The sequence below is a fragment of the Pleurodeles waltl genome, chromosome 3_1 (assembly GCF_031143425.1).
Source record: "Pleurodeles waltl isolate 20211129_DDA chromosome 3_1, aPleWal1.hap1.20221129, whole genome shotgun sequence".
Classification (NCBI taxonomy): Eukaryota; Metazoa; Chordata; class Amphibia; order Caudata; family Salamandridae; genus Pleurodeles; species Pleurodeles waltl.
In genome coordinates, this window is record NC_090440.1 from 1194551016 (window position 1) to 1194566649 (window position 15634).

The window sequence follows — 15634 nt, forward strand, 5'->3', positions numbered from 1 at the left end:
GGGGGTATAAAACTGAGATTTCCCAACAAGGTGTACCCAACTAAAAAGGCAGTCTTGTAGGACATGACCATGGTAATGGACAAGTTTAGGGGCATTAGTTTTCAGTTATTTGGAAATGTAAGGCCAGCCAGTGTGGGATAGTCTAGACTATGTTGTTCTAAAAAAAATGTAGGGCAGAGAGGCTTAGGACAGCGGGCTAACATAAGACCATACCTAACATCCACAGATAAGGCCTTGGATGGGCAGACAGAGCAGGCCGTTTAGTACCTTATCTGCATGAAGTCTGAAAACCTTTATGACACACTGACACACTGAGGCACTGTGAGTAGTCCAAACTGCCTTCATTCTCTTCGCCAGAGCTCTTGCTCATTTTGCCCATCTTTAACACTCACTCACAACTAGAACTTATCCAGACTCTTAGAAATAACTCTGTTCACAAACAAGAGTCATATGTTGCATAACACCTCTTTAAAAACACATGATATGGAAAGACACAAGTACTCCTATGGAATACAAGATTAAGTTAAAGTGTAATCTAAACAGGGTCTGCACCACTGTTATGGATTACCTCAAGTTCTTTCTACAGTCATGATTGGGAATTCAAACATTATTTTTGCCTGTGAAGGACACACACGTGGGACCCATAGTGTTAGAAATGGCGTCTTTTGTTGGCAGTCAGTTTGCACTCTGTCAAAGCAGGGACCCTCACTCTAGTCAGGGCAAGGGAGATACTCAATTAAGATAACCCCTGCTCACCCCCTACCCCCCCCGGTAGCTTGGCACACGCAGTCAGGTTTATCTCAAAGGCAATGTGTAAAGTATTTGTACCAGCATACCCAGTAATACAGTGAAAACATTACAAAATGGACATCAAACCAGTTTAGAAAAATAGCCATTTTTTATCTTAATCAAACAAGACCAAAACAACAAAAATCCCACATACACAAGTACAGTTATGAGTTTTTAAGATAATAGAATCTTACTCCGTAGAAAACAATGGAAATGTTGTTACACAAAGTAACCGGTCTCCCACAAGAATGATGAGTCAATTTCTGGAAGGGCATATCGGGTCTGGGCAAGTTCACATCTGTTTTAACTCCCAGCGATGTTGTGTGCGAAATCTGGCCACACAGTGATGGAGAACCAAGCTGCGTGGGGGTGGCGTCGTTTTCAACAGCTGCAACTGGGTGTTGTGTAATTTTTTGAACCGCGATGCAGGTGATGCATTGATTTCCCAGCCTTAATGCAGGTGGTGTGTAGATTTCTCAGCCGCAATGCAGGTGGGTGCGTTGTTTTTACACCCGCATTGCAGGTGGAGTGTCAAACATTATCCAGAATGGCTCCTGTGCAAGTCGAATTGGCAGTTTAAAATTGCACACACAGACACTGCAGTGGCAGGTCTGAGCCATGTTTACAGGGCTACTGATGCGGGTGGTACAATCAGTGCTGCAGGCCCAGTAGTAGCATTTGATTCACAAGCCCTGGGCACCTGTAGTGCATTTTACTATGGACTTACTAGTAAATCAGATAAGCCAATGATGGAGAAAACAATTACACACACCATTTACACAGGGAGCACTTGAACTCCAGCACTGGTCAGCAGTGGTATGGTGCCCAGAGTACTAAAACCAGCAAAATCAAAGTCCAGCACACAGTCAAAACATTGGAAGCAGAGGCAAAAAGACAGGGCAGACTATGCCAAAGTTGCCAGGTCTAACAGATAGGGACCCATTTTAAAGTTTTTAATTACTGCCACATACGAGACCTGGAAGGACCCGATGCACTTAAAGCTCTTCAGGTGGCACACTGATGTTGAGGGAGTGACGAGCAAGGCCCTAATCAGTTCAATGGCCACAACCCTGCCTCTACACAACACATATCTTTGTAGGTCACTTTGCAATCTCATTCCCAGTTTGGAGGTGGGCACACTATTGAAATCTCAAGCCAGATGCCTGGATGTGGCTCATCTCAAGGTCCTCTTGGACATTTGAACTCAAAAGGAACTGAACTTTCATGTACCATCTGCCTTCACCTACATTCTAACCTCATGCACCAAAAATTAATGACAAAGCTGTGTCCTTTGTTGTAAAATGGATGAGAGAAAGAGATACCCATCTAGTAGCCGAATCTGTAGTCAGTCTGGGCTCCCTGCTTGAACACATAGGGCCTGATTACGACTTCGGCGGAGGGGATTATTCCATCCAAAATGTGACGGATATCCCGCCCGCCGTATTACGAGTTCCATAGGATATAATGGACTCGTAATTCGGCAGGCGGGATATCGGTCACATTTGGGACAGAGTAATCCCATCCACCGAAGTCGTTATCAGGCCCATAGTGTGATCCAAGGCCAATATTATATATCACTGAGCCTCTTTTTTCTACATTCACACAAATGAGAGTACCTTCAAATGTGTATGTTCAGGAACTGCACTGTACATACGGGATAATCATGACAACTCACTTGCCTCTGATTTCATTAGCGGTAAGGGCAAGGGGAGTCGAGGCGTCAGTATTACTAAATGTATATTTTCAAACTATTACTTTTAATAAATGTCTCTCAGTGCAGTGGTATAGTCTTATTTACTAAGGTGAAACTCATCTGCATGTTAAAAAAATACACTTTTTTAAAGCAACTTTGTCATATTCTTACATGATGTTTGTTGCATGACTTACATTTCAACTATGTTCATGTCTCTGCTTGTGCACATGCTTTTAAATCCAAGCCTGACCCTTAATTCTGTTTGGCTCGATTATCTCTGATAAAATGTCAGCTCCCCAGTCTGTAGCAACAATGGGTTAATATCACTGTTGCTGCAGACAGCCTTTCAACTGACACTGCCAAGACGGACCAACTATGTAATTATTAGGGGGATTTTACAACCCATACCCCATCCCTGAAGATATGTCCCTGGTTCTGAATTACAAATATGTAGAACCATCCAGCTTGCTAAACAGTATACAGCCCCTCTCAACATGCCATAACAAATTAATCACTGGAAAAACCCCCATGGTTTGTCAGAGTGGCCAACTTCAAAACCCTTTCCTACTAAGGTAATCTGTGACATTCCATTGAACAAAATACTTATGTGTATGCTTTAATATAAAGTAAGAACAATTCACATCTAAATGCCTATAGACTTTTACACATGGTTTTCACAATAAATATGTATTACCTGGTGCCTTTAGCATAACTTTTCATAATAACCTGATGAGGCCGACAGCCATGATCATTGGCTTGCCACCATAACCAACTCAGTCTTGCTGCATCTAACATAAAAGTTGCCACAAGCTAAAAAGTGCAATATATGCAGTTGCATTCGTGGAAGTACACACATTTGGCCCAATCAAATCTTGTACTCAGGTGCACCAACATGTGAGACGAGCTTTAACCTCTTTCTCAGTAGTACTCTGAAACCTTTTTGTAGATCACATAAGGTCAAGTTACACATGCACTGTCAAGCCAGGCCTAAAGATCAATCCCTGGACCACATCTAGGCATACCCTGCATAGTTAGGGGCATATTTACAAGGAACTGGCATAGGGCAGCGTAGCAAATCTTTCTGCTGTGCTGTCCCATGCCAATACGAAAGGGCAGAAATGCACCATGGGGCATATTTACAAGCCCCGTGCTCCACCAGTGCATCACCTTTCTTGATATACCAGTAGTGCATAGTGCAGACTCATATCTACAAGGCCCCAAAAAAACCATTTTGTGTGGCTTTTCATGGCCTTGTAGATATAGTGTAAGGCAGTGCAGTGCAAGTCACTGCATTGCCTTACACTGCATCTGGGAGGCGTACCATGGGCATTACAGTGGGTGTTCCCACGTAACACTAATGGGTTTTGATGCATTACCAGATTAACAAGAATTTGTACACCTGGGAATGCGTCAAAATAGTATGCTTCCCCATGACAAGCGCAACGAGGAGAAATATCTTTATTTCTCCTTGTTTGTTTCCTCTTTCTATGTGTGCTGCATTCTACAACCAACATGGAAAGAGGAAAATGCCTCCCAGGGTTATTTTTTGTGCCTGAAGGTGCCCCTTCCTGCACAGAAACAATTCTGCTGACAACACAGACAGTTTGAGGAGACACTGGAATGACAGCTCGAGCTGGGTCACCTGATCTGGTCAAGATCAAGGTTGATATGCAAAAGACTGGGTCCAAATTGATAGGGCATGGTGGGCAACAGATGATGGATTGTGATGTGGCCTGGGTGATTGCCAGTGGCTGAGATTAATTCAAGCATTCCATCCATTACCTTGTTGTTTTGCATTTGCTTGCTAAAGTGTGCCAGGTATGCACAGATGTGGGTCCCAAGCTCACTGTGCCACTGGAACCAAGCTATACATGGCTGAAGAGTCCTAACTTAGGCAAAGCCAGTCCTATGTTGCTTTTGTTTTGGTTCAGGGAAGACCTGGCCCAGGCATTTCAGGCTGGACATTTCCCATGAGTTACAGGGTCAAGACTTAACTGCATATGGCTGGTTCTAAACTGAGGTGACATGGTGGGTGAAAAATTATCAATTCAGGGGCGGTCCCAAGTTTCCTGCTTTAAGAGGGCCTAGTATGCCCAGATGTGAGTCCTGGGCTCACCATGCCTCTGGATGGAAGCTACACTTGACTGAAGAGCCCTAACTACGGCGAAGCCGGTTCCAAGTTACTTGTATTCCAGTTCGGGGAGGATCTGGCCTGGTAGTTTGGGCTGGACTGTTCGCATGAGAAGCAGGGTCCAGACTGATTTGCATATGGTGGGTCCTAAGTGAGGTGGCGTGGTGGGTGAAAAACAATGGATTGGATGCGGCCCAAGCGATTTCCAGTAGTAGCTGGGATTAACTTAAGCATTCCATCCATCACCTTGTTGTTTTTTCATTTGACAAGCACCCTGACAGGGTTGAAAAAGGAAAGGAATGTGAGCTGTTGATAAAATCTTTCAGCTGCAAGCTATTATAAAATGCATTTACCTAAACCAATAGTCAGGACCTTTTTTGGATTCAAAGAGTGCTTTTGGCACAGTTGGCGGGATAAGATTCATAAGTTTTAATTGACACAGAGTGTAGCAAAGCAAATCTCCTTTTCTATTTATTATTGTTATGAATGGCCATTATCCTGTCCTAAACATAGTTCAGTGTGGCTTATCCCACAACGGGCCTTGATCAAGTCTCTGTGCTACTTCATTCTGACAAAGCCGTCCTATGTTCGCATTGAGAAGGGTCATTTCTTTGAGGGAATTGGAATCATTCTGCATCAGATCTAAACTTCTTATCAATGCAGCAAAATTCCACATTCGAGCTGTTGGCTCTAAGCAAAAATGGAAAAAAGATTTATATGAGTGACTACAGCCCAAGGTTATAGAACTCTGTAATTTAAGAATTCAGTTTGCTATTCTTTGGAAGTGGATTCAACAGCTGATTAAATCTGAAGGTATTTTAAGTTCTACAGTGACAGGTTTGAAGGCCTTTACCTCTCAGTTTGGTGGTTGCCTTTTTTAGCCACCTTTATTGTCTACAATTCTTGCTGTTTGAAAAGTGTTCTCAATGAAAGGTAGCTTTGGGGACATTCTAATGTGTATTGTTCCTGGAAACACCCTGATGAATGTTTTTTTTCCAGGGAGGTCGTGCTATACCTTGCCTGGTTCAAACACATAAAAATCTCTTTGTTTTTACTTAGGTGTCCCTTATATGTGGCTCTTCCCTAACGCATTTCAGCAAAACAGTTTTATAAGTCAAATAGTGTGTGCTTGTCTGGGTACCAAATTGTAACTCATCTTAGATCATACCATGATCTTATTATCTATAATAGTGTCATGGGCTGCGAGCCCTAACATTAAGTTGTATATCCCCCCCCACACTTCATCACTTTATGTTGAAGTCAGAATGAGGGTTTAACAATTTTTTGAACATTGGAATGCTGGGAGCTCCATTGCAGACAATGGAGTGTTCAGGGTTGTTACTGGCTGATAAAAGCCGGAGTGTGAACATTTCAATGTTCTTTGTTCACAGCAAGGGCTGTGAACAAAGGCCTCATGGGGCCGAGGGGATTTTAATACCCTGGGGACTGTGAGGACTTTGTTTTATTAATTAGAACATTCTGCCCTCTAGTGGCAGAATGTTCTAATAGCCTTATATCCCTTCGTAGCTGGGCTATACCGGCAATTAAAGTCCTGCTCCCTTGTTAAAGGCCCTCGCTTTCGGCTTGGGCCTTTAATGCTGGATCAGGCCTTTAATGGCTGATAGAGACCGCTACGGCGTGCTCTAAGGCTATAGTGATATAACATGGAACTAGAACAAACTCCATAACCTAAGTTTGCAATGATGACATGCCTGAAACAAGTTAACAATTTTTACTATTCTGCTCTTAATTTGAAGAGGCTAGGTATGATATGTCTGTGATGCTCGACAACTGTCTCTCAACTAATATTCCCTTTTATTGCTTCGCAATCCCCAATTTTTTTAACAGCTACTTGGTACACTTGCTCTAAGATACTTAAAATATAGCCATGCTTGTGATTGTACACGTGAGACTCTGCAAACGTTTGTATTAAGTTTCTGTTTTTATTCAGATTATTTGTTTTTCTTCTGTTTATATTGTATCTGCAAAACTGCTTTTACCGTTGTCGCATATTTTATAATTGACACTAAATGAGATATTACTGTGCTTGAGACCTCAATATTCTTTGTTATTGAGCTAAAAAAAACAGTGTACTTTGGTGAATTATTGCTTTGATACATTATTGATGAATTATTGCCGCGGACCTCGGTATTCTTTGTAATTGAGAGCTAAAAAACAATGGAATGTGCTCTGATGATAAGACTCTGGCTTACTAACCTACATGTGTGAGTTAATTTAGGAACCCATTTCAAAGTAATTCATTGTTTGTTTCAAATTACTGTGGACTTTAGTAGCATAATGTCCAATGGCTTTATACTTTGGTTTATGTAGCCTAGTTTGTAAAAAAAAGTGCTGTCTGGCAGTTGGTGCGTTGTGGTGTGGATGATCAGGAGACTGGTCACTGCTCCCTCTATCTGCCACCCTGTTTATTGGCAATGCCCAGTTGTTGAAGTGATTTGGTCATTGTGGTCTTCAATCTTCCTTATTCGATGTCAATGATATTTTCATGTGCACAGGCCTGGAGATGATGCAGCAAGCTTGAAGTTCATCCATGCTTTGTTGTGGCTTCCTTGTAGCCCTTATCTGATCGCAGCACTCTAGTCCCTATCTTTATTTCACTCTCGATGCCTTTGAATTGGCTGTATGATGAACCTACTTTCTGGGGGAAACAGACTTTACAACGTGGCTCGAACCACGCTGTGCCTTAACAACGCGATCCAAACCACAAATACGTCTTTAAAACGCATTGCTTTACCTCACGTGTCGTTACAACAGTTTGCATTAAGAAAAGCATTGTTGGACTGATGTTGGACTTTAAGTCCCACACTTTTCCTACTGTTGCCAGACTGGAGTTGGAATACTAAATTATACTATTCCAAAGTCCAGCGCTTTCCCTAAGGCAAGCCATTGTAACGACTTGCGTGGTAAAGGAAAGCATTGTAAAGATGCATTGGAAGTTCGGACCAGGTTATTAAGACAGGCAAGGTAAATTCCTGCCTGGTTCCAACATGCAATCCTTTCTGGTTCCATCTCAATGATCTTTGCCACTGACTACTGTTATTTTCTTTTATGTTCCTGAACTTTTGTGCAATTATAGAGAGACGGAGAAGGAGTTGATGAAAGAAGTCGTTTTGATGGAGCGGGCACCGTTTGTCTACATACTGCACCTTCTAGCGATTTACAGTAATCCTGATGAGCATGTAGAGTATGGGCTAGTTACGCAATACATGCGCAATGGCTCCCTGTGCACTCTCTTCAGCAAGGTATCCCCTTTGCCATGGCCTCTTAAATTCCGGATCCTCAACCAGGTGGCTGCGGCAATGTACTATCTTCATGACCTCAAGCCTCCCTTGCTTCACCTCGATCTGAAACCGAGCAACGTGCTTCTTGATGACTACTTTATTGTCAAGGTGAGTGATTATTTTCATCATTTAAATGTGAATGAAATATTCCCAAATTCCTTTTTTGCTCTCAGTTGTCCTAAGGAGAGTCATACTCGTGACCTAAGCGAAAAGATGACATGCCTTTACCCATTCTAGCAAGCAATTCCCGCATGGTGGACCAGTGCTTCAATACAGTATTAAAATCTGAGAGGTCCATTGGTTTAAACTTAATTGATAGCCAGAGACTCACATCTCTCAAAGTTATTCAGAAGTCCAGCATATTTGGGCTTCATCATTTGCTTGCTTTGAGAGTAGTAATCGTGAGAGTGGGTAGTAACAAGAGAATCAACTGTAAATATGAATTTTAAAAATAAGTTGAGCAATTATAACGTCATGCATGTAACACCATGTGGTTAAATGAATTCACTGCAGCCTACAATAAAAGACAAGTTTCCAATTAGCAAACAACCCTCCCCTCATGTAGTCTGGTTCCATGAACGTTCATTTTAGAACCAAACGAGAAGTGGAAAGGACTGGTAAAAACATTATAAAATGCTACAATAGGTAGTTGGTCTTTTTAGATATACACAGTGATTTCAGTGAGCATCTCCTGCTCAGACCTATCAACCTTTTGACTCAAATGATGCGGGTGAAGCCAGGGTATAAAATGGTGTTTCCATTAAGGTGAATGGAGAATGACACCTTTTTGTAGCCTGATATAGGTTTGAATAGAGGGTTTTTATTGAGGGATTTTGTTCATCAGACAGGTGAATGTAACCAAAAAGTGAGTGACACCTGCCAAATGCGGGTGAACTAAGAGATATTTGTTGGCCACATGAATCTGAATTTTTCTTGTTTAAAGGTATCCTATGAAAGGCTGCAAAACAAAAGAAATAATATAAATTTAGCATACCTCACAATGGGTTCTTGTTAAGGAGCTTTGGATGTGTCACCTCACACAGTGCTGTATTTATTTAACAGGTTTATTTTTAAAGTATGTGATATCTAATACATGTTTTTATGTTTTGAGTATTCCTGCACATACGTGGTACATGGCTTGCAGGCAAATATATGAAGAGGAGATGTTTGAGTGCTTGCATAATGTCAAGGAAGGCAAGGAGGATTACAGACATGATCTGATCTGAAGTGGAAGCTGGTTCCATGGGGTGTTGAGATTAATAGAAATAAACCTGTTGCCACATTCTCCATATATTGTAGAAGAGAAAATAATTTGGTGATGGGCAGGAGTTTTGATTTAGGTGTGAAAAGTAAGATTTCACAGAGTTTTTGCTGAAGGGCAAACAATATATATAAAAAGCTTGTCCTTCAGGTAGAAATACTGCCTTTCAAATGAAAACCCTATACTTTTAGCGAAGCTGTAACGACCCCGCTTTATCAGCTACAGCAGGGGTGGGATTTTTGATGAGCCCGTCTGCAGCTCAGCAGATAAAGGCTCATAATTGTAGTGAGCCACCCGACCACTAAGCTACATTGTGTCACTGTACTCATCCCGAGGGCCAGGTGTGGCCAGGTTTTGATTAAAGGTGTACTGGCCACTCGTGGTCAGTTTGCATGCACACTCTTCTACCTGTATTCCAGTGTACTCGTTGCACTAATGCAGAAGCCGATGTGAGACCTATCCTAATCATATATATTTTGTGTACGCGTGGCCTCCCTCCTTTTGGATGCCTCTACTACATTGGTGATGAGGCAGAGAGCGAGTCTTCCACGCAAGGAGGAGAACAGTGAGTGCCTACCTTCGCCAGCAGTAGTACCCCGAGGTGCCAGAGACGGAGCTGCAGGTGGCCATGTTTCCAGATGGCCCCACCCTACGGCCTTCAAGGTGTCTGCCTGGCTACCCTCACATGTTGCTGTTGGAATCTGGATGTAACGTGATAGGAGCAGGAGCCATGCTTCAGGGAGGCACCTGGGTGTGGCAGTAGCTATGATGTGTGGAGTGAAGATTATGAAGATGCGCTTTGGTGCGCAACATTGAAATTATGTGTGCAGCCTGTCAGCATGTGAATGACAGTTAGCGGAGGGTTGGGGATGGCTAAAACCTTTTGTGAGACAGCGAAGCCGGCGCCGGATGTTTCTGTTGAAGTCTGCAGCCAGTGCTGAAGTATATCTGGCAAGTTCAAAAGCACCTTGGCATCAGGAAGCACGATAAAGGGCCCACACTTCCACTGGAGTGAACCTTGCAATAAAAATTGTAAAAGTATACCTAATCCACGTTTGAGGTAGAAAATAGACAAATAAAGTCTACAAGAGGCTGTGAAAAGTACAACCTTGTGGACCACTGCAGCTGTAAGTGCATCAAACACAACAAGCACAAGCAAGTGCAACAGCTCCACAGAACACATTGTCAGCACCACAACAAGGAACCACGATGCCCAAGTAGCAGCAAAAGAGGGCACCTACGTCGATTGCAGCCCTAACACCCTTTAGTCACCTGGCTGATCCACCACTGCTGCTCCTCGGTGGTGCTAGTGGATTTTGCATCTTCCACACTGATGCAACATTTTTGTCATTGAACAGGTATTTTGATCCTCAGTTAAACCCGGACTTCGAAAGGTTCAAGGCTAGCATGTCAGGTGGAGGGTGAGTCGGTGGACATGTTCTTTGTGAGGCTGCAAGGCTGCGCAAGTTGGTAAGCATGTGCACCGGAATAGATAAACAGGAGGAAGTCAGGGCACAACTCATCCAGGGATGCCGATCCTCCAACCTCCGAAAAATAATTTTGAGGCAACCTGGAATCACGTTAAATGACATATTAATACTGGCAAGGTCACACGAATCGGCTGGCAGTTGGGTGGGTGAAATGGAATCTGTCCTAGCATGCAATCCAACAGCCACATCAACATCAGGTCACAGAAAGGTCATGGAAGAAGGAGTTGAGGCCATGAAACGATGTCTATCTGGGCCACTTGATGGTGCCCCCAACAAATCCACCCCCAAGATGAGCGGCAACTGAGGTTTGACTCTACACCCTCCTCAAGGATGCCCTTCACAAGGCAAGCCCTGCTTAAAGTATGGCCGCCCCAACCATTTTGCGAAGGCATATCGGAAAATGGCCACCCCATGCAAAAAGGAGGAAGAACACAAACATTTGGCAGTGTTACCTGGAAGACGGTGTAGAAAGGGCACAGCAGTCGACAGACACATCAACAACTCTGTGGGTAGATGAAGAGGGCGAAGAGGTGTTCACCATTTCCTTTACTGGGCGACACAACAAAAGGAGACAGCCACCCCTGTTGTGTCAAGTAAATGTTGGAGTAGTAGAAAAAACTGCTCCCATCAAACCAGGGGCATTGGTAAATGTCATTGATGCAGAACAGTTTCTCAAGCTGGAGCCCAAACCAGAGAAAAGCTGCATCAAGGCGAAAATCTACACTTATGGTGGCACAGAATCTATCCTGCTTCCAGGAGTTATCGAGATGGGGGTGGCAAATGGGAGCATAAGGACACGAGTGAATTTTCATGTTACCAAAGAGAATACAGGAACTCTACTAGGATGTCACACATAAGAAGATCTCAGGCTAGTTTTCTTTGTGAGACAAGTTTACCAGTCTCATGCAGATTACATCCCAATTGACTTTCCAGAGTTGTGCAAGGGGCTGGGGTGTCTGAAACGTTTCCAGGCGAAGCTCCATTTCCACAAGACAGTTAAGCCAGTGGCCATGTGCCACAGGAAAGTGCCTTTTCATCTTTGCCTACTGATAGAAAAAGAGTTGGAGCAATTGGAGCAAGCAGGAGGGATTGAGAAGGTATCCGGTCCCACCTTGTGGTTCTCGCCACTGGTTATAGCACTGAAACTCAAGCAGCAAGGCACTATAGGACTTTGGTGGTCATTACAACCCTGGCGGTCGGTGTTAAAGCGGCGTTAAAACCGCCAATGGGCCGGCGTAATAAAAATTGGAATCACGACCGTGGCAGAAACCGCCAGCATAGACAGCCACTTTAATACTCCGACCGCCGAAGCGGTTCAAACAAACACCGCAGCGGTAACCGCCAACAGACAGGTGGAGGACAATGTACCGCCCACAGAATTTGGGTGGATTCACAGCGAACAAAAACACGGTGGAAACAAGACTTGGAAGGGAAAACGCTCACCTCCACACAACCCACGAGGAATCAGGACGCCATGGAACCCGAGCTCCAGATTCTTCCAGCCTTTATCTTCCTGCTCCTCTACCAGGAGCATGAACGCCAGCGGCGAAGACCACGGTGAGTACTGCACCTACGACACAGGGGACAGGGGAGGGAAAAGAGAGTGACACACACACGCAACACCCCCACCCTCGCCAATGACAACACACACACTAATACATCATGATACATTGCAGTTACATCCCCCAACCCACCCGGAACAATGCAAGGACAAAAGGAAATTAGTTGAATGATTGTAATATATTCAAATACTTGAATCAAAAATATATACATATATAAAGATATTCATCCTATAAACAAATATATACACCAAGGATACAAATCCAAGGGATTCCACCATCATAGTCCGTGGACCACTGGGCCCAAAATGCATGGGCGTGGCCCACACTCAATACCCGAACAAGACGGAGAGAACACTGCAGGGGCATCAGATAGAAATAAAACAGGCACCTCCGGGGGAAGGGAAGGGGGGGGCACCTCAGCTGGATGAGTGCACGACGCCAGATCCATGAGGGGGCTCCATGCCCACTGCTTGATCCTGGGGAGTGCAAAGCCACAGTCTCTCAAGTCTCTCCAGTGGGTGGTTTTCCCACTGCTTTATCCTGGGGAGTGCAAAGCCACAGTCTTTCCAGTGGGTGGTTTGCCCACTGCTTTATCCTGGGGAGTGCAAAGCCACAGTCTCTCAAGTCTCTCCAGTGGGTGGGTTGCCCACTGCTTTATCCTGGGGAGTGCAAAGCCACAGTCATATCAAGTGGAAAACAGTCTCCACTGGTTCTGGAGGGGGCCTTGGACCCAGAGTGCTTCATCCTGCCAAGGACTGAGGTAGTGAATGTCATTCTCCACTGGTTCTGGAGGGGGCTTGGTGCCCAGGGTGCTTCATCCTGCCAAAGACTGAGGTAGTGGATGTCATTCTCCACTGGTTCTGGAGGGGGCTTTGTGCCCAGAGTGCTTCATCCTGCTCGTGGCGACTTCAGTAGCGTCGGAATCTTTAACGATCACTGGCCTGCAGTGCTTGTTGCGGCGGTGTCCTTGGCAGCGGTGCTGGTGGCAGCGGTGTCCTGTTCAGCGGTGTCCTGTTCAGTGGTGCTTGTTGCGCCAGTGTCCTTAGCAGGGGTGCTGGTGGCGGCGGTGTCCTTGGCAGGGGTGCTGGTGGCGGCGTTGTCCTGTTCAGCGGTGCTGGTGGCGGCGGTGTCCTGTTCAGCGGTGCTGGTGGCGGCGGTGTCCTGTTCAGCGGTGCTGGTGGCGGCTGTGTCCTGTTCAGCGGTGCTTTTTGCGGCGGTGTCCTTGGCAGCGGTGCTGGTGGCGGCGGTGTCCTTGGCAGCGGTGCTGGTGGCGGCGGTGTCCTGTTCAGCGGTGCTGCTGGCGGCAGTGTCCTGTTCAGCGGTGCTTGTTGTGGCGGTGTCCTTGGCAGCGGTGCTGGCGGCGGCGGTGTCCTTGGCAGCAGTGCTGGTGGCGGTGGTGTCCTTGGCAGCGGTGCTTTTTGCGGTCTTGTTCGCCGTGCAGGTTTTACTGTGCCCCTTCCCCACCTTGGATGGTGGCGCAGCTGTCTCCACACTCCCAACTGTACCCTTGGGAGCGGCTTTGGTGGCAGGTTTTTTCCCTCTCTCCTGCCGGGCACTGGCCATTTTTTTATGCTTTTGAGGTGGGGGACTGTCCGTGCTCTGGCTCCTTGCCACACTGGCTGCCCTGCTGCCTGGTGCACTCCAGAAGCCAGTTACTATTGGCACCACTGTTCCCGCAGATGTTGTGGCTGAGGCGCTGGGTTGGGACCTGGAGAGGTGGGCCCTTGGAGACTGAAGGGGTGGGGGAGGTGAGAGAAAGAGGTGAAGATTGGACAGGAATAGTTTTTTGGGCACACTGGGATGGGTAGATGGAGGGGGTTTGGGAGTGGAGGAAGAGGTAGTGGTTGTAGGAGGTGTACATTTGGTGACTTTGGGTGAAGGTGCATGGGCTGGAGGCTGTCGTGAGGTGGATGGGTGTTGCGTGGGTGTGTGGCTGCGTTTCTGTACCTTGGGAGGTGGGCTCACAGACACACTGGGAGAGGACACAGGGGATGTGTCAATGGTAGTGGGGGCGGTGACTGCACATGAGCGGGGTGTGGTGGTGGGTGTGCTGGTGATGGAGGTAGTGGCTGATGATGTAGTGCATGCAGGTGTGAGTGGAGACGAGACAGGGAGGGAGGAGGGAGACGAGGAGGAGGGGGACACAGTGGAGGCAGTGGCTGTTGGTATGTCTGCATGTGTATGATGCTTGCGTGAGTGCTTGTGGGATGTGTGGTGCTTATGTTTGCCTCAGCTTCCCTTGTGTGTTGACGTGTGTGTGTGCTGGTCTGATGGTGTGCTTGGAATAGGCTGAGGTACAGGGGTTTGGGTCTGGGTGGAGGAAGTTGGAGGGGGAAGGCTAGAGACAGGGACAATGGCTGCCATCAGTGCTGAGGCCAGAGTATAAAAAGCTCGCTATTGGGCTGCCTGACCAGAATGAATGCCCTCCAGGTATGCATTGGTTTGTTGCAACTGCCTCTTTACACCCTGGATAGCATTCAAAATGGTAGACTGCCCAACAGTGAGGGACCTGAGGAGGTCAATGGCCTCTTCACTGAGGGCAGCAGGGGTGACAGGGGCAGGGCCTGAGGTGCCTGGGGTGAAGGAGATGCCCACCCTCCTGGGTGAGTGGGCATGGGGCAAACGCTGAGGGGCTGCTGGGAGGCTGTACCTGTAGATGCGGGGGCACAGATGCTCCCGCTACCGCAAGGGAGCTCCCATCAGAGGAGGAGTCCGTATCGCTGGTCTCAGCTCCTGTCCCCGCCGTGGAGCTCCCCTCGCCCTTCGTCCCACTGGTGAATTCAGACTCCGTTGTGTCACCTTCCAGGGCCATGTGGGATGCAGCTCCCTCCTGCTCCGGTGCCACTGCTCCTCCGCCTGATGGTGCTAATGCACACAAGAACATGGAGACCACAAAAAGGGGGGGAGACAGAAGAAAGACATGTTGAGTGCATGCAATACCGTTACTGTTGGCGGACACTACAGACACAGAAGCCCCCTGCACTACGCCGTGCACTTGGAGTTCCCTAATCAATCACAGGGACATGGGTTACAAGGCTATGCCCGATTGCTGCACACATGGATGTCACAGGAGCCTGACTAGGTGTAGTTGGACCTGTAGACATGTGGGGTTGGGTGCCACAGGCCCAGCCTTAAGAAGGGACCTTGCCTACTAAACTCGCCCTGGCCTAGGGGAACCCACAGCCCACCTCCACCACCCAGACACATACAATGTGCGCTGAATCAGCTGAATGAGAGTATACTCACCCCCTTGTGGCTGCTGTGATGCCCTCACCCGCCCATCCAACTCCGGGTACGCCACCGCCAGGATCCGGAACATCAGGGGGGTCATGGTGTGACGGGCACCTCTCCCACATTGGGAGGCCATACCCAGCTTGGCCTCCGCCGTCTTCTTGCTCCAGCGGCG

General features: G+C 46.6%; 1 protein-coding gene across 2 annotated transcripts in view; it reads left to right on the forward strand.

Annotated features, from left to right (window-relative positions):
- Positions 1–15634, forward strand: part of LOC138285054 (receptor-interacting serine/threonine-protein kinase 3-like) — a 783148-nt gene that overhangs the window by 128046 nt on the left and 639468 nt on the right. For both annotated transcript variants that reach the window (XM_069224506.1, XM_069224507.1), the window contains exon 2: positions 7711–8023. In XM_069224506.1, the coding sequence (XP_069080607.1) occupies positions 7711–8023 (313 nt within the window). The remainder of the gene's footprint in view (positions 1–7710; positions 8024–15634) is intronic.